The sequence below is a fragment of the Podarcis liolepis genome (genome assembly GCF_965112155.1).
Source record: "Podarcis liolepis genome assembly, chromosome: 2".
In the NCBI taxonomy this organism is placed as follows: domain Eukaryota; kingdom Metazoa; phylum Chordata; class Lepidosauria; order Squamata; family Lacertidae; genus Podarcis; species Podarcis liolepis.
The window spans coordinates 123431449-123451407 of NC_139555.1; the positions used below are offsets into that span (position 1 = coordinate 123431449).

Below are 19959 nucleotides of genomic sequence, written 5' to 3' on the forward strand. Positions count from 1 at the left end.
GATAGGGTCTCATCCTGCGTACCAGATGGAGCTGGTACACAGCTGCCCTGGGCACACATTTAACCTGTGCCTCCATGGACAGCTGTGAGTCCAAAATGACTCCCAGGCTGCGCACCTGGTCCTTCAGGGGCACAGTTACCCCATTCAGGACCAGGGAAATGTAGTGTTGGAAGGGACCACAAGAATCATCTAGTCCTGGGGTAAAGGTAAAGGGACCCTTGACCGTTAAGTCTAGTGGCGGATGACTCTGGGGTTGCAGCACTCATCTCACTTTACTGGCCAAGGGAGCCAGCGTACAGCTTCCAGGTTATGTGGCCAGCATGACTAAGCCGCTTCTGGCGAACCAGAGCAGCACACGGAAACACCGTTTACCTTCCCGCCAGAGCAGGACCTATTTATCTATTTGCACTTTGATGTGCTTTCGAACTGCTAGGTTGGCAGGAGCAGGGACCGAGCAATGGCAGCTCACCCCGTCGCGGGGATTCAAACCGCCAACTTTCTGATAGGAAAGCCCTAGGTTCTGTGGATTAGACGACAGCACCACCTACGTCCCAGTCCAGGGGTAGTCAACCTTTTTATACTTAACGCCCACTTATGCATCTTTTTTGATGGTAAAATTTCCTTACCGCCCACCAGGACTTGATGGGAGGATTCAGAACCCCCTACTGCCCAGTTAGAATCCTGAAATGCCCACTAGTGTACGGTAGGGACCAGGTCGACAATCCCTGATCTAGACCAACCCCCTGCAATGCAGGAAAAACAACCCGACCTCTGCTGAAAAACCTAAAAAAAGGAAGGAGAGTTCACCACCTTCCAAGGTAGCTCATCTCACTTGCAGTCAGAAATTTCTTCCTAAAGCTTAGGATTAGATGTATTTTTACTCCTTGCATAATTACAGATGCAGGAAGAGTCGGAAAGCCAGGAAGTAATTGAAATCTCTGTATTTACGTGGATTTAAATGAAAGAAGTGAAAGAAGCTCTCTTACATAACTGGGACAAAATTACATAACTGGAAAAAAAATATTACAAAAAGACAATCACAATAAAGAGTACAAATTAAGAAGGGGGGAAGGAAAAGAAAACTTAAACTATCTATTGTTATTAGTAAGATAAAGAATATGACATAAATTTGAGATTGCAATTTCATGTTACAGTAAAAAAAAATCTCATTATCATTAAACCCAACCTCCCATTTATTCCTTAGTTCTTTCTAAATAACTTTACTGCCATACCAAAATATGGCCCAAGTGGGTCAGAGGGGTTTCAGGTCACGGGTGCGTGGGAAAGTGTCGCACAGTGTGATTCTGGGAATGTTGAAGGGGTTCAACAATTGCCTGGGATAGAAGCCAGTGGGAGGCAAAAGGCAATGGGAGGTGAGTTGAACTCAAAGAGGTCTGTAAATAGGGGTTCACAGTTTCCCTCAGGGTTCGAGACGAGAGGGGGTGTTAATGGTTTCAGAACTCACAGGGTTAAAGAGTTCTGTGGTGACGTCTCTTCCCTGAGGCGTGGTTAGAAACTTCTATGGGAGTGGCTTGACTCCGAGAGTTTCAGTCTGGTTTCGCTTTCGCGGAGAGAGGATGCAAGATGGGTGAGCTTTCACCAGGTTTGGAGTTATGCTGTTAAACTTCATGATTAAAGGCAAGAGAAGATAAAGAAAGCCTTTGTGTGTGTCTGGATTTATTACCCACATTCTGCAATTGCTTCGACCGCTGTGTTTATCTCTGCTACCGGCAAGAGGGAGAGGCAGGTAGGATCTTTGGATCAGCACGGACAGGCTGCAGAGCTGCACAGGGAAGTGTGCTGGACTCCATGTTTGTCTTTCTTGGAACTCATGGCAACTCTGAACTCTCCGTTGCCATATTTTTTATATTATTTTTACACAGTTTTTTTGTTGTTTAGTCATTTAGTCGTGTCCGACTCTTTGTGACCCCATGGAACAGAGCACGCCAGGCACTCCTGTCTTCCACTGCCTCCCGCAGTTTGGTCAAACTCATGCTGGTAGCTTAAAGAACACTGTCCAGCCATCTCGTCCTCTGTCGTCCCCTTCTCCTTGTCCCCTCCATCTTTCCCAACATCAGGGTCTTTTCCAGGGAGTCTTCTCTTCTCATGAGGTGGCCAGAGTATTGGAGCCTCAGCTTCACAATCTGTCCTTCCAGTGAGCATTCAGGTCTGATTTCTTTAAGAATGGATAGGTTTGATCTTCTTGCAGTCCATGGGACTCTCAAGAGTCTCCTCCAGCACCATAATTCAAAAGCATCAATTCTTAGAGGGGGGGGGGAGGGAGGAAATAAAAAAAATAAAATAAAATAAAGCATCAATTCTTCAGCAATCAGCCTTTTTTATGGTCCAGCTCTCACTTTCATACATCACTACTGGGAAAACCACAGCTTTAACTATATGGACCTTTATTGGCAAGGTGATTTCTCTGCTTTTTAAGATGCTGTCTAGGTTTGCCATCGCTTTTCTCCCAAGAAGCAGGCGTCTTTTAATTTCGTGGCTGCTGTCACCATCTGCAGTGATCATGGAGCCGAAGAAAGTAAAATCTCTCACTGCCCCCATTTCCCCCCCTTCTATTTGCCAGGAGGTGATGGGCCCAGTGGCCATGATCTTCGTTTTTTTGATGTTCAACTTCAGACCATATTTTGCGCTCTCCTCTTTCACCCTCAATAAAAGGTTCTTTAATTCCTCCTCACTTTCTGCCATCAAGGTTGTGTCATCTGCATATCTGAGGTTCTTGATATTTCTCCCGGCAATCTTAATTCCGGCTTGGGATTCATCCAGCCCAGCCTTTCGCATGATGAATTCTGCACATAAGTTAAATAAGCAAGGAGACAATATACAGCCTTGTCATACTCCTTTCCCAATTTTGAACCAATCAGTTGTTCCATATCCAGTTCTAACTGTCGCTTCTTGTCCCACATAGAGATTTCTCAGGAGACAGATGGGGTGATCAGGCACTCCCATTTTGATACAAATTCAGCTCTCGGTTTATTTTTTCCTGATAAGCTATCTAATTCAGCATATTCAGTCAATTTTTGAATCCACTCCTGTCTGGAAGGAATTATGTTGCTTTTCCACCTTGATGGCTATAAGGACTCTCGCTGCCACTGTTGCATACAAAAAAATACCTTTAATTTGTTTTGGAATATCTGAGTCAGTGATCCCCAACAGATGTGCCTCTGGCTTTCTATTACAGTGGTACCTCGTGTTACAGACACCTCAGGTTACAGGTGCTTCAGGTTACAGACTCCACTAACTCAGAAATAGTACCTCGGTTAAGAACTTTGTTTCAGGATGAGAACAGAAATCGCGCGGTAGCAGCAGGAGGCCACATTAGCTAAAGTGGTACCTCAGGTTAAGAATGGACCTCCAGAACAAATTAAGTTCTTAACCCGAGGTCCCACTGTAAAGGAAAGTCTTAACATTTTTTCTAATTCTGAATGGATTTCCTCCCAAAATTTCTTTATTTTGCTACATTGCCACCATATATGATACAGTGAGCCTGTTTGATCTCCACATCTCCAACAGTTACTTTTGGATCCTTTGTACATTTTGGCTAATTTCCATGGAGTCAAATACCACTGGTGCTGCATTTTTAAAACGTTTTCCCTTACGGCATAGCACGTGGTAAATCTCCAACTATTCTTCCACAGATTTTCCCATTGGGACATTGTTATAACATACCCAAAGTCTTGAGACCACTTTATCACGGCTGATGTAACTCAAATCTCGAGGTTTCCTTGGCAAACCCTTTTTATCTACATTAATTTTTTTGAATATTGGATAATATTGGAACCAATCTGTAATAATATCTCTTAATTCCTCAAAACTTTTAAGTTTCAGCTGGTTATCTTCTTTTAAAATTATTTTATAAGTAGGCCAATTTCACAACGTATTTTTTTCCTTCACCACTGTGGCCTCTGCTTGGAGAGGCCCACCACGGGATTTTAGGCTGCAACCGATCTTTGTATTTCTCCCAAACTTTAAGAAGTGATCTCCTTACAATATGATTTGAGAAATCTCTGTGTATTTTTGCCTTTCCATAAATTCAATAAGGGTGCCAAGCCCAACAGTTATTATGTCCCTCCAAATCCAACAAACCTATATCTTGCAAATTAGCGGTGCTCCACTTAAAGTGCTTTCCTCATTACAAGAATCGAAATATTTTCCCCATCTTGATTCACTTATGCAAAATGAGTTGCGAAATCTGACCAAATCTTTTCCCACATTCCAAGTATATATATGGTTTATCCCATGTGAGTTCTTTTATGAGAAGTAAGGCCAGATCCATGTGCAAATCTCTTTCCACACTCCAAACATTTATATGGTTTCTCCCCTGTGTGAGTTCTTTTATGAGAAGTAAGGGCAGATCCATGTGCAAATCTCTTTCCACACTCCAAACATTTATATGGTTTCTCCCCTGTGTGAGTTCTTTTATGAGAAGTAAGGGCAGATCCCTGTGCAAATCTCTTTCCACACTCCAAACATATATATGGTTTCTCCCCTGTGTGAATTCTTTTATGAGAAGTAAGGCCAGATCCATGTGCAAATCTCTTTCCACAGTCCAAACATTTATATCGTTTCTCCCCTGTGTGAACTTTGTGATGAGATCTAAGGCTTGAGCTTTCAGTGAAGTTCTTTCCACACTCAAAACAGGTATATGGTTTCACCCCTGTGTGAATTCTTTGATGACATTTAAGCTGTGAGCTGTGAGTGAAGCTCTTTCCACACTCAAAACATGCATACGGTTTTTCACCTCTGTGAATTTTTTGATGTTTATGAAGGCCTGTACCATGCCGGAAGCTCTTTCCACACTCAAAGCACTTATATGGCTTCTCTCCTGTATGGATTCTGCGATGGCTAACAAGGTATGTGCAGTTACTAAAGCTCTTTCCACATGTCACACATTTATAGGGTTTTTCCCCTGTATGGATTCGCTCATGCACAGTAAGGTATGAACTATGAATGAAGCTCTTCCCACACTCAAAGCATTTATACGGCTTCTCACCAGTGTGAGTTCTCTTATGTGAACTAAGGTTTGAACTCTGGCTGAAGCACTTTCCACATTCCAAGCATTTATATGGTTTCTCCCCTGTGTGGGTTCTCTTATGTGTAGTAAGGCTAACACTGTGAGCAAAGCTCCTTCCGCACTCCAAACATTTATAAGATTTCTCCCCAGTGTGAATTCTTTGATGCAATGTAAGACTTGAGCCATGAGCGAAGCTCATTCCGCACTCCAAACATTTATATGGCTTCTCCCCTGTGTGGATTTTTTGATGCATTGCAAGGCCTGAGCTGCTAGTGAAGGCCTTTCCACACTCAAAACAGGTATATGGTTTCTCCCCTGTGTGGATTTTTTTATGATATACAAGGCTTGATCTGCTAGTGAAGGCCTTTCCACACTCTAAACAGGTATATGGTTTCTCCTCAGTGTGGACTTTGTAATGTCTTTTAAGGTATGAGTGGCGATTGAAATCCTTTCCACATTCTAGGCATTTGTATGATTCCTGTCCTGCGTGAATTTTTTCATGTGATTTTAGGCCTGAGCTGTCACTGAAGTTCTTTCCACACACCAAGCATTCACACGGTTTCTCCTCTGTGTGGATTCTGCAGTGTGAATTGAACCTAGATTTACTTTGGAATGTTTTGCCACATAAAGGTCTCTCATTTGTTCTCTTCCCCTTCTGATGTTTTTTCTGGACTGGGATTTGATGGTCGTTATCAGTCTGCATTAGAAGGCCTTCATACCTCCTATTTTCTTCTTGGTTTTTCTCTTGTGGTCTTGTTTCCTCTTGATCTTGAAAGGTCCTTCCTTTGACTTCATTCTTGGTTCTTTCTGATGAGACCCAAGAACAATGACTGTCGTGTTCATCACCTGCTAAAGTTAAGGGAAGATGACAATTAAAAATGTAATCCAAATCACCATCCTAGTGAGACTTTCTGTAACATCTGATGATGATGATGGTGATTTTATTATTTATACCCTGCCCATCTGGCTGGGTTTCCTCAGCCACAGCATATATAAACCATCAAACTGCCCAATACAGGACTGCCTTCAGATATCTTCTAAAAGCTACATAGTTCTTTATCTGCTTGACATAATAATAATAATAATAATAATAATAATAATAATAATAATAATAATAATTTATTATTTATACCCCGCCCATCTGGCTGAGTTTCCCCAGCCACTCTGGGCGGCTCCCAATCAGTGTTAAAAACAGTACAGCATTACATATTAAAAACTTCCCTGAACAGGGCTGCCTTAAGATGTCTTCTGAATGTCAGGTAATTCTTTATCTCTTTGACATCTGATGGGAGGGCGTTCCACAGGGCGGGCGCCATTCCCGAGAAGGCCCTCTGTCTGGTTCCCTGTAGGCTCACTTCTCGCAATGAGGGAACCGCCAGAAGGCCCTCGGCGCTGGATCTCAGTGTCCGGGCTAAACGATGGGGGTGGAGACGCTCCTTCAGGTATACAGGACCGAGGCCGTTTAGGGCTTTACAGGTCAGCACCAACACTTTGAATCGTGCTCGGAAACGTACTGGGAGCCAGTGCAGATCTCTCAGAACCGGTGTTATGTGGTCCCGGCGGCCACTCCCAGTCACCAGTCTAGCTGCCGCATTCTGGATTAATTGCAGTTTCCGGGTCACCTTCAAAGGTAGCCCCACGTAGAGCGCGTTGCAGTAGTCCAAGCGTGAGATAACCAGAGCATGCACCACTCTGGCGAGACAGTCCGCGGGGAGGTAGGGTCTTAGCCTGCGTACCAGGTGGAGCTGGTAGACAGCTGCCCTGGACACAGAGTTAACCTGCGCCTCCATGGACAGCTGTGAGTCCAAAATGACTCCCAGGCTGCGCACCTGGTCCTTCAGGGGCACAGTTACACCATTCAGGACCAGGGAATCCTCCACACCTGCCCGCCTCCTGTCCCCCAAAAACAGTACTTCTGTCTTGTCAGGATTCAACCTCAATCTGTTAGCCGCCATCCAACCTCCAACCGCCTCCAGGCACTCACACAGGACCTTCACCGCCTTCACTGGTTCTGATTTAAAGGAGAGGTAAAGCTGGGTGTCATCTGCATGCTGATGAACACCCAGTCCAAACCCCCTGATGATCTCTCCCAGCGGCTTCATATAGATATTAAAAAGCATGGGGGAGAGGACAGAACCCTGAGGCACCCCACAAGTGAGAGCCCAGGGGTCTGAACACTCACCCCCCACCACCACTTTCTGGACACGGCCCAGGAGGAAGGAGCGGAACCACTGTATGACAGTGCCCCCAGCTCCCAGCCCCTCTAGACGGTCCAGAAGGATGTTATGGTCGATGGTGTCAAAGGCCGCTGAGAGATCCAGCAGAACTAGGAAACAGCTCTCACCTTTGTCCCTAGCCCGCCGGAGATCATCAACCAGCGCGACCAAGGCAGTTTCAGTCCCATGGTGAGGCCTGAATCCTGATTGGAAGGGATCCAAATGGTCCGTTTCCTCCAGGCGTGTTTGGAGTTGCTCAGCAACCACCCGCTCAATCACCTTGCCCAAGAATGGCAGATTTGAGACTGGGCGATAGTTGGCCAAATTGGCCGGGTCTAAAGATGTTTTTTTAAGAAGCGGTTTAATGACCGCCTCTTTCAGCGGGTCTGGGAAGGCTCCCTCACAGAGGGAAGCATTCACCACCCCGCAGAGCCCATCGCCCAGCCCTTCCCGGCTCGCTTTTATCAGCCAGGATGGGCAAAGATCAAGGAGACAGGTGGTCGGTTTCACTCGTCCAAGCAGCCTGTCCACATCCTCGGAGGTAACAGATTGGAATTGATCCCATATAACAGGACCAGACAGAACTCTAGCACTCTCCCGCCCTGGCCCTGCTCCCACTGTGGAGTCTACCTCCTTCTGAATCTGAGCAATTTTATCTGCAAAAAACTTTGCAAAAGCATTGCAGGAGATCTTGGGGTCCCTACCAGGCCCCGGTGGTACAGGTGGTTCCGATAAACTGCGAACCACCTGAAAAAGTCTCCTGCTGCTGTTTTCTGCAGATGCAATGGAGGCAGCGAAGAAGGCCCTCTTCGCCGTCGCCATTGCCACTTGGTAGGCTCGACGTTGAGCTCTAACCCGTGTCCGGTCTGATTCAGAATGAGTTTTCCGCCACCGGCGCTCTAGCCGTCTCAACGATTGTTTCATCACCCTCAGCTCCGGGGAAAACCACGGGGCTGTCCGGGCTCCATGCAATTGGAGAGGGCGCTTCGGAGCCAGACAGTCAATAGCCCTGGTTAACTCCGCATTCCAGCGTGCCACCAGGGAATCAACTGAAAGGCCATCAACTTGGGATAAAGCATCCCCTACCACTCTCTGGAAACCATTTGGATCCATTAAGTGGCGGGGGCGGACCATCCGAATCGGTCCCACCTCCCTGCGGAGGGGAAGGGTTGCGGAGAAGTCCAGTTGCACCAGGAAGACATCTGAAGGGTGCCACCACTGAGCAGGCCCTCTGCCTGGTTCCCTGTAACTTCACTTCTGGCAATCAGGGAACCAGAGCTGGACCTCAGTGTCTGGGGTTAGAGATGCTCCTTCAGGTCTACAGGGTCAAGACTGTTTAGAGCTTTAAAGGTCAGCACCAACACTTTGAATGATGCTCAGAAACAAACTCTGAGCCGATGTAGATCCTTTAAGACCAGTGTTATATGCTCCTGGCAACTGCTTCCAGTCACCAGTTGAGCTGCCGCTTTCTGGATTAATTGTAGTTTCCGAGTCACTTTCAAAGGCAGCCCCACCACTGTGAGCAGGTTGGGGGCCTCCTTCGGGCTTGTTTTATACAAAGGAAAGTAAGTCAAACTGCATCCTGCCCAAAGGCCTGGCGGAACAGCTCCGTCTTGCAGGCCCTGCGGAAAGATGTCAAATCCCGCAGGGCCCTGGTCTCTTGTGGGAGAGCAGTCCACCAGGCCGGGGCCACGGCTGAAAAGGCCCTGGCTCTAGTCAAGGCCAGTCTAATTTCCCTGGGGCCCAGGATCTTCAAGGGGTTGTTAGCAGAAAGAGGCTGAAAGAGGATCAGTCTCTTGCATCGTTCCTGAGGAGCTCAGAAGCCTAAAGAAGCTGCAGGTTCCCTGTGAGGGAGGGAGGGAGGGAGGGAGGGAGGGAGGGAGGGAGGGAGAAGTAAAAGGAGCCTCAGAGAAGCTGCAGGGATTCCTCTGCCCTAGATATTCTCCAGCCCCTGCAGAAGCCCAAATGGGGCATATATTAAAAATTTATATCCCCCAATCTGGTGGGCTTCTCACAGCCACCCAGTGCGGCTAAGAGCATATAGGAAAACAGAACAAAACATCAAACAGAAAAAACAGAAATATCCTATACAGGCAACAAACAAACCAATAATAAGAATAGCAACAACAACATGTTTACAGTTATACCCAAATTAAAATAACCACTGCCCCCAACTAAACAATTAACCAACACCAACCCGATGAAAACAAAATAGAGGAACCAAAATCAGAACCGTTTAAAGCATTTTAGCCAGTTGCCCCAACCCAAGAGATGTTCCAGCAATGTCCCAGTGGCCTCCCAGGAGCCTCTTTTGGCTGTTCAAGGTGAGCCTGGGCTCCACCCCCTTGGCCAGGTGGAATGGGCTTTGCACCCAGGCCTCATGGCATGGGGGGCACAGTAGTGACCTGAAAGTGCTTCCCATTGAACGCAGTGGTTTTTATATCTAGATAGGGCTCCTCTGCCTATTCCTCCTCTTCTGGCAACATATTGGTGCATGCTCCAGGTGAGAGACTTTGGAGAAGACCTCTTCCCTGCCTTCCTCCAAGTCAAGACCTTCTTGCATTGTATGTTCTCCTGTCTTTTCTGCTTGCTGGAGGGAGGAGTTCCCTCCAGCCCCCACCCATCCATTTCTCCTTCTCCACCCCAACCCCCTGGAACTCAGCCAACCTCTCCCAGCCTCAGAGGTGGGGAGCCCCAGCTCAGGTCCTTTCTAGCACCACAAATCCAGCTTCTTTGGAACTATTTTGCAGGACTCAGAAGTTTAAACAAGCTGCAGGTTTTGGGGGGTGAGGGAGAAGCAAAGGCGGCCTCAGAGCCCCTCCAGGGATTTTCTTCCCCGGATATATTGGGAGGGGAAGCCCACCCCCAGTTTCCACAGTAAAACCTCCCCCCTTTATCTTATTCCTTGCTTCCACTCTCCATCCCTCCAAGTCCCTCTCTCCTGGAACTCACCAGATGTCTCTGAGGGTCCTGGGAGGCAACGCTCAGAGGTTGCTTGGAGGGATGCAGGAGACAGCCTGACCAGGTCAACCGTCCATCTTCCTCCTTCCATCCTCGCTTGGATTGAAGAACTCAGAAGTTCCCGAAGAAGAAAAGAGAGCCTCAGAGGCCCTGCAGTCAGTTTCCTGCCCAAGACATTTTCCTGGTGAATGTGAAGCCATGCATGAAAAGTGGAGTCATGCCTGAAAGAGGATCTTCTTCCCACCACCATTAAAAACATTTATTTCCTTTCCCCCATCCCCACTTTAGGGGAAGGGGCTGTAGTTCGAGGGCAGACCATCTCCTCAGCAGGCAGGAAGCCCCAGATTCAGTCCCCAGGCAGCGCTGAGAAACCACGTCTGAAAACCCGGAAGAGCAATTGCTGCCGGTCCGTGTGGACAATAGTAGCCCAGGTGGAGCAAGGGTATGACTGTGTAGGCAGCTCAGTGCGCTTGGAGCCCCCAGTTCTGCTGCAGCAGTTGCTGGTGGTGAGAAACTGATGACATTTTATGGTCAGTGGTTCTCCTCTTCCCATCCTTAAAGTCTTCCCTCCTCCATCTCTCAGCACCTTGGTTCCTTCCTAGGGCTGGTCTGCTATACAGAGAGACTGCGCCCTCCTTGGGGGCTTTCCTCCTGAACCCCCCCCCCCAGACAGGGAAGGCATCGAAGATAAAAGAGCCCATGCCGTGTACAGCTGAAATGAGTTTCCAGTTGACCCTGCCCTCCCCCCCTCTTTTACCATAACATGAATGTCTCCCTCTTCCCAGAGCCATCCTCCCTCCTTTCCTTTGGGGGGGGGGTTTCTAGCCCACCCTAAAACTGCCTCTTCCCCCGCCTGCTCTCCTCCTGGGGCGCCCCTGCACCCCTTAAAGCCTTTTGCACTCATCGCAGCTCTTGGGGGGCTGAATTGGGGGGGGGGGCAACCCCACCCATGCGCCCTCCCACCGCTGCCCCTTTGCAAAACTGCCCTCTCCCGGAAGGCTTCTCTCCTGCAAAGGAGCTGCCCTGACACGGGAGCCCCCTTCCCCCCCCCAAAAAAATATATCCCTATTTTTCCTACCTTGCAAAAGGCACAGTCTTCCGCGCTGCAAAATCTCCTCCCTCGCAGCTTGTCAAATGTGACAAAGGGAGGAGGAAGTGACGCTTTTCCCCTCCCCCCCAGCAAGTCCTCTGTCATAATATAATCGCTGCTTTTAACCCTTAAAGAACCAGCGTCTCTCCCACCCCCACCCAAACTGCGTGGTGCTGGAGACATTGCGGATTCTGCTTATGGGGACCCCTCAAAGCGCCCCCCTCCCTCACAAGGTTATTGAGAAGATATAAAGGGCGGGAGGGGCACGGAAAAACACTATAAGGATGTGCGGTTTTGGTCACAGCTTAGCCCACCTCACAGGGTTGTTGTTGCAAAAGTAACAGGCGAGAAGAGAAGCCAGCAAGAAGTGGCTGGTGCAAATGTATCATTTCAGCTTCACAGACCCAGCAGAGACACAAAACCGGTGCCAAGCTCACCCTGCTCCATCACAATCGCTTAGCTGCAAAATTACACAGTCCTGATCCTTTACAGGGGGAAGAAAACACCGAAAAAGTAAAAATATATACAATTGACTTGCAGGCAAAGAAGGCAGAGAGCTTTAAAAACTTGGGGGGGGGCACGACAGGGGTCTAAGAGCCATCCGGCTGCTGGTTCCAGAAGGCAAGGATGGTCCGATGGATTCATTCCCAGGGGTTTGTCCTGACCATATGTGATTTTGACTTTAAACACCTATCACCGAAATGTAACCCCTGCAAAAGTTGTGTGTTGAACTGTGCACCCCATACAATAGTTTATTGTCACAACTCTCAGCACCCTTAACCAGCAAAACAAGCTCCCAGAAATCTTAGGGGGTTTCATGGGGCTTTGGATATGTCGAGTGAATGTGGCCTAGCAGATTTGTGCTGTGTGTGTGTGTGTGTGTGTGTGTGACATCACTGGGCCTCCAAACACACGTTGGAAAGAGGCACACATTGATTAAAATTGTGCATCATAAAGTGGTACTTCAGGTTAAGTACTTAATTCGTTCTGGAGGTCCGTTCTTAACCTGAAACTGTTCTGAACCTGAAGCACCACTTTAGCTAATGGGGCCTCCTGCTGCCGCCGTGCCTCTGGAGCACAATTTCTGTTCTCATCCTGAAGCAAAGTTCTTAACCTGATGCAATATTTCTTGGTTAGCGGAGTCTGTAACCTGAAGCGTATGTAACGTGAAGCGTATGTAACCCAAGGTACCACTGTAAAATCACAGGTGCAGTCAGCTCTCTATCCTAGTACAGTCATACCTCGGGATGAATACGCTTCAGCTTAAATATTTTCAGGTTGCGCTCCGCAGCGACCTGGAAGTAACGGAGCGCGTTACTTCCACGTTTCGCCGCTCACATATGCGCATGTGCTCAAAATGATGTCAAACATGCGCGGAAGCGGCGAAAAGATAAAAACTCAATTATATAAAATACATTTTGGGGTTTTGAATCAATAGTCAGATAGTGGATCTTATTCTAATTTCCCCAGCTAAAAACCTTGCAAATTTTGATGTCACCTGCTCATCTTGGTCTGCTGAGAGAGAAAAAACAGTGACAGTGGCTGGGAGACCCGGAATGGACAATAAAATAGGGGTGATAACCTCACTCTTCAAATATTTATAAAGAATGCAAACCAGAAGGACATGCGCCACTGATTCGGTACTGCCATCTCCACAGGGACATAATCGTTTTTCGTGTGGAATTTGTTGGAATTGTCCCTCAAGTACAACCGAAGGCAGTATATTCAATCTTGTGAGAGTAAATGCGCATCTATATTTTATAATTGCTACATTATGCAGATAGGGTGCAGGAGAGTAAAAATGGGTATATCTTTGCCACTGATGTTTTTCCTACCGCAACCTTGGGCAGTAGGAATGTTGTCCCAATGTTGTCATTCCAGCGTGGTTCAGGGCGGACCTGAAGTCACAAGATGAAGTCCCGTCCTCCTCAACTCAGCTCCTCCTCCATCCCACTTCAAGATAAACAACAGGCCTTTCCTTTCCGTTGGTTGGAAGAATCAACTTCAAACATTCACCATTTTCTTCCTTGTCTTAGACGGGAAGGGTTTTTCTCTCCAACATTCGGGGACCACTGCTATTCATGTGCCCTTGTGTAATTCCTCTCACCTCTATGGTAGCATATTTTTTTTTGTTTAGCCAATGTCCTTCCTCTTAAAAATAGGTTGTATGTCAACACCTCCTTAAATCCACACTCCTTTTTGGTGGTGGTGGGGTTAAGCTCTAGTTTCCCAACGACATCGGTCAAAACAAGGTTCTCCCCACCTTCACTCCTTTCAAACCACATATAGCTTCTAGTGTCCAAATCTCCTCCAGTGCACAGCCAATAAAATCCAATTATAAGCTTTTGATGGCGGTCCGAGGGGGTTGCATCATGGCAAAGGTGATTACCCAACTCCTCCATCTGCCCCCATGCTGATCTGCACGGGAGTGAGCTGTTGAGGCGACCGGGGTCAGCCTGCTCCCTCGGGTCAGCCTGCTCCCTCGTACCCCAGGTTTCCAGGAATGTTTAAACCCTTTCGTTCCCTACCCCTTCATTTGTGCCTGCCTCCAATGTCGAGGGAGCTACCGCCATGGTGCAAGACCAGAACCGGAAACTCAAGGTCAAAGAATAATACAAATGTAGTGTTGGAAGGGACCACAAGAATCATCTAGTCCTGGGGTAAAGGTAAAGGGACCCCTGACCGTTAAGTCTAGTTGCGGATAACTCTGGGGCTGCGGCGCTCATCTCGCTTTACTGGCCAAGGGAGCCAGCGTACAGCTTCCAGGTCATGTGGCCAGCATGACTAAGCCGCTTCTGGCGAACCACAGCAGTGCACGGAAACGCCGTTTACCTTCCCGCCAGAGCAGTACCTATTTATCTACTTGCACTTTGATGTGCTTTTGAACTGCTAGGTTGGCAGGAGCAGGGACCGAGCAACGGCAGCTCACCCCGTCGCGGGGATTCAAACCGCCGACCTTCTGATAGGAAAGCCCTAGGTTCTGTGGATTAGACCACAGCGCCACCTGCGTCCCAGTCCAGTGGTGGTCAACCTTTTTATACTTACCGTCCTTTATTAATGGTAAAATTTCCTTACCGCCCACCAGGACTTGATGGAAGGAGGATTCAGAACCCCCTACTGCCCAGTTAGAATCCTGAAATGCCCAGTAGTGTGCGGTAGGGACCAGGTCCACAATCCCTGATCTAGTCCAACCCCCTGCAATGCAGGAAAAACAACCCAACCTCTGCTGAAAAACCTAAAAAAATGAAGGAGAGTTCACCACCTTCCAAGGTAGCTCATCTCACTTGCAGTCAGAAATTTCTTCCTAAAGCTTAGGATTAGATATATTTTTACTCCTTGCATAAAATACAGATGCAGGAAGAGTCGGAAAGCCAGAAAGTAATTGTAATCTCTGTATTTACGTGGATTTAAATGAAAGAAGTGAAAGAAGCTCTCTTACATAACTGGAAAAAAATATTACAAAAAGACAATACCAATAAAGAGTACAAATTAAGAAGGGGGGAAGGAAAAGAAAACTTAAACTATCTATTGTTATTATTAAGATAAAGATAAAGAATATGACATAAATTTGAGATTGCAATTTCATGTTACAGTAAAAAAAAATCTCATTATCATTAAACCCAACCTCCCATTTATTCCTTAGTTCTATCTAAATAACTTTACTGCCATACCAAAATATTATTCTTTATATTATTTTTACAGTTTTTTGTTGTTTAGTCGTTTAGTCGTGTCCGACTCTTCGTGACCCTCTGGACCAGAGCACGCCAGGCACTCCTGTCTTCCACTGCCTCCCGCAGTTTGGTCAAACTCATGCTAGTAGCTTAAAAAACACTGTCCAGCCATCTCGTTCTCTGTCGTCCCCTTCTCCTTGTGCCCTCCATCTTTCCCAACATCAGGGTCTTTTCCAGGGAGTCTTCTCTTCTCATGAGGTGGCCAAAGTCTTGGAGCCTCAACTTTACGACCTGTCCTTCTAATGAGCACTCAGGGCTGATTTCCTTAAGAATGGATAGGTTTGATCTTCTTGCAGTCCATGGGACTCTCAAGATTCTCCTCCAGCACCATAATTCAAAAGCATCAATTCTTCGGCGATCAGCCTTCTTTATGGTCCAGCTCTCACTTCCATACATCACTACTAGGAAAACCATAGCTTTAACTATATGGACCTTTATTGGCAAGGTGATTTCTCTGCTTTTTAAGATGCTGTCTAAGTTTGCCATCGCTTTTCTCCCAAGAAGCAGGCGTCTTTTAATTTTGTGACTGCTGTCACCATCTGCAGTGATCATGGAGCCCAAGAAAGTAAAATCTCTCACTGCCTCCATTTCTTCTCCTTCTATTTGCCAGGAGGTGATGGGCCCAGTGGCCATGATCTTCGTTTTTTTGATGTTCAGCTTCAGACCATATTTTGCGCTCTCCTCTTTCACCCTCATTAAAAGGTTCTTTAATTCCTCTTCACTTTCTGCCATCAAGGTTGTGTCATCTGCATATCCGAGGTTGTTGATATTTCTTCCGGCAATCTTAATTCCAGCTAGGGATTCATCCAGCCCAGCCTTTCGCATGATGAATTCTGCATAGAAGTTAAATAAGCAGGGAGACAATATACAGCCTTGTCGTACTCCTTTCCCAATTTTGAACCAATCAGTTGTTCCATATCCAGTTCTAACTGTCACTTCTTGTCCCATGTAGAGATTTCTCAGGAGACAGATGAGGTGATCAGGCACTCCCATTTCTTTAAGAATTTGCCATAGTTTGCTGTGGTCGACACAGTCAAAGGTTTTTGCATAGTCAATGAAGCAGAAGTAGATGTCTTTCTGGAACTCTCTAGCTTTCTCCATAATCCAGCGCATGTTTGCAATTTGGTCTCTGGATCCTCTGCCTCTTCTAAATCCAGCTTGCACTTCTGGGAGTTCTCGGTCCACATACTGCTTGAGCCTTCCTTGTAGAATTTTAAGCATAACCTTGCTAGCGTGTGAAATGAGTGCAATTGTGCGGTAGTTGGAGCATTCTTTGGCACTGCCCTTCTTTGGGATTGGGATGTAGACTGATCTTCTCCAATCCTCTGGCCACTGCTGAGTTTTCCAAACTTGCTGGCATATTGAGTGTAGCACCTTAACAGCATCATCTTTTAAAATTTTAAATAGTTCAGCTGAAATGTCATCACTTCCACTGGCCTTGTTATTAGCAGTGCTTTCTAAGGCCCATATGACTTCACTCTCCAGGATGTCTCAAGGTCAGCAACTACACTACCGGGGGTGTACGAGACATCCATTTCTTTCTGGTATAGTTCCTCTGTGTATTCTTGCCACCTCCTCTTGATGTCTTCTGCTTCTGTTAGGTCCTTATTATTTTTGTCCTTTATTATTACACAGTTTAGTAATATTTATATACGCAATTAATAAAGACTGCTAAGATCACTCTAAAGTAGCTACAGATTTTAACATGGAATAGTTTTGTTTAAGATATATTCTAAAGGCCTCCCATTTTGATACAAATTCAGCTCTCGGTTTATTTTTTCCTGATAAGCTATCTAGTTCAGCATATTCAGTCAATTTTTGAATCCACTCCTGACTGGAAGGAATTATGTTGCTTTTCCACCTTGATGGCTATAAGGACTTTCGCTGCCACTGTTGCATACAGAAAAATACCTTTAATTTGTTTTGGAATATCTGAGTCAGTGATCCCCAACAAATGTGCCTCTGGCTTTCTATTACAGTGGTACCTCTTGTTACAGACACCTCAGGTTACAGATGCTTCAGGTTAGACTCCACTAACTCAGAAATAGTACCTCGGTTAAGAACTTTGTTTCAGGATGAGAACAGAAATCGCGCGGTAGCAGCAGGAGGCCACATTAGCTAAAGTGGTACCTCAGGTTAAGAACAGTTTCAGGTTAAGAACGGACCTCCAGAACAAATTAAGTTCTTAACCCAAGGTCCCACTGTAAAGGAAAGTCTTAACATTTTTTCTAATTCTGAATGGATTTCCTCCCAAAATTTCTTTCTTTTGCTACATTGCCACCATATATGAGACAGTGAGCCTGTTTGATCTCCACATCTCCAACAGTTACTTTTGGCTCCTTTGTACATTTTGGCTAATTTCCATGGAGTCAAATACCACTGGTGCTGCATTTTTAAAAAGTTTTCCCTTATGGCATAGCACGTGGTAAATTTCCAATTATTCTTCCACAGATTTTCCCATTGGGACATTGTTATAACATACCCAAAGTCTTGAGACCACTTTATCATGGCTGATGTAACTTCTTCCTCCCCGACTTCCCAGTGGAGGAGGAGGCGATAAGCTTTAGAGAGAGTTTTACTTTTTGAGTGTATTATGTTGGATTCAAATCTTGAGGTTCTTGGTGAACTATTTTTTTCTACTTTAAATTTTTGAATAATTGATAATATTGGAACCTATCTGTAATAATATCTCTTAATTCCTCGAAACTTTTAAATCTCAGTCGGTTATCTTCTTTTAAAATTATTTTATAAGCAGGCCAATTTCACAACATATTTTTCTTCTTCACCACTGTGGCCTCTGCTGGAGAGGCCCACCATGGGATTTTAGGCTCCAACTGATCTTTGTATTTCTCCCAAACTTTAAGAAGTGATCTCCTTACAATATGATTTGAGAAATCTCTGTGTATTTTTGCCTTCCCATAAATTCAATAAGCGTGCTAACCCCAGCGGTTATTATGTCCCTCCAAATCCAATAAACCTATATCTTGCAAATTAGCAGTGCTCAACTTAAAGTGCTTTCCTCATTACAAGAATCTAAATACTTCCCCCCTCTAGATTCACTTATGCAAAATGAGTTGTGAAATCTGACCAAATCTTTTCCCACATTCCAAGTATATATATGGTTTATCCCATGTGAGTTCTTTTATGAGAAGTAAGCTTAGATCCCTGTGCAAATCTCTTTCCACACTCCAAACATTTATATGGTTTCTCCCCTGTGTGAATTCTTTTATGAGAAGTAAGCGTAGATCCCTGTGCAAATCTCTTTCCACACTCCAAACATTTATATGGTTTCTCCCCTGTGTGAATTCTTTTATGAGAAGTAAGGCCAAATCCATGTGCAAATCTCTTTCCACAGTCCAAACATTTATATGGTTTCTCCCCTGTGTGAGTTCTTTGGTGCGATGTAAGGCTTGTGCTGTGACTGAAGTTCTTTCCACACTCAAAACAGGTATATGGTTTCACCCCTGTGTGAATTCTTTGATGACATTTAAGCTGTGAGCTTTGAGTGAAGCTCTTTCCACACTCAAAACATGCATACGGTTTTTCACCTCTGTGAATTTTCTGATGTATATGAAGGCCCGCATCATGCCGGAAGCTCTTTCCACACTCAAAGCACTTATATGGCTTCTCTCCTGTATGGATTCTGCGATGGCAAACAAGGTATGTGCAGTTACTAAAGCTCTTTCCACATGTCACACATTTATATGGTTTTTCCCCTGTATGGATTCGCTCATGCACAGTAAGGTGTGAACTCTGACTGAAGCTCTTCCCACACTCAAAGCATTTATACGGCTTCTCACCAGTGTGAGTTCTCTTGTGTGAAGTAAGGTGTGAACTCTGACTGAAGCACTTTCCACATTCCAAGCATTTATATGGTTTCTCCCCTGTGTGGGTTCTCTTATGTGAAGTAAGGTTAGCCCTGTGAGCAAAGCTCCTTCCGCACTCCGAACATTTATAGGATTTCTCCCCAGTGTGAATTCTTTGATGCAATGTAAGACTTGAGCCGTGAGCGAAGCTCAATCCGCACTCTAAACATTTATACGGCTTCTCCCCTGTGTGGATTTTTTGATGCATTGCAAGGCTTGAGCTGTGACGGAAGCTCAATCCGCACTCTAAACATTTATACGGCTTCTCCCCTGTGTGAATTCTTTGATGATCTACAAGGCCTGAGCTGTAAGTGAAGGCCTTTCCACACTCTAGACAGGCATATGGTTTCTCCTCACTGTGGACTTTGTGATGTTTTTTAAGGTATGAATGGCGATTGAAACTCTTTCCACATTCTAGGCATCCATATGATTCCTGTCCTGCATGAATTCTTTCATGTGATTTTAGGCCAGAGCTGTCATTGAAGTTCTTCCCACACACCAAGCATTTACACGGTTTCTCCTCTGTGTGGATTCTGCAGTGTGAATTGAACCTAGATTTACTTTTGAATGTTTTGCCACATAAAGGTCTCTCATTTGTTCTCTTCCCCTTCTGATGTTTTTTCTGGACTGGGATTCGATGGCCGTTATCAGTCTGCATAAGAAGACCATCATTCCTCCCAATCTCTTCTTGCTTTTTCTCTTGTGGTCTTGTTTCCTCTTGATCTCGAAAGGTCCTTCCTTTGACTTCATGCTTATTTCTTTCTGATGAGACCCGAGAACAATGACTGTCGTGTTCATCACCTGCTAAAGTTAAGGGAAGATGACAATTAAAAATGTAATCCAAATCACAATCCTAGTGAGACTTTCTGTAACATCTGATGATGATGGTGATGGTGATTTTATTATTCATACCCTGCCCATCTGGCTGGGTTTCCCCAGCCACGCTGGGCAGCTTACAGCATATATAAAACATCAAACTGCCCAATACAGATGTCTTCTAAAAGTAACATAGTTCTTTATCTCCTTGATAACTGAAGGGTGCCACCACTGAGCAGGCCCACTGCCT

General features: G+C 45.7%; 1 protein-coding gene and 1 long non-coding RNA gene across 2 annotated transcripts in view; one reads left to right on the forward strand and one right to left on the reverse strand.

The window, feature by feature from the left end:
• The window catches only part of LOC310702139, a 103935-nt gene that overhangs the window by 57183 nt on the left and 26793 nt on the right, over positions 1–19959 (forward strand). The gene's annotated exons all lie outside the window — the stretch shown is intronic.
• The window catches only part of LOC310701149 (uncharacterized protein), a 116024-nt gene that overhangs the window by 54231 nt on the left and 41834 nt on the right, over positions 1–19959 (reverse strand). The window contains exon 6 of the mRNA XM_083491512.1: positions 10198–10302. Coding sequence (XP_083347638.1) covers positions 10198–10302 — 105 coding nt within the window. The remainder of the gene's footprint in view (positions 1–10197; positions 10303–19959) is intronic.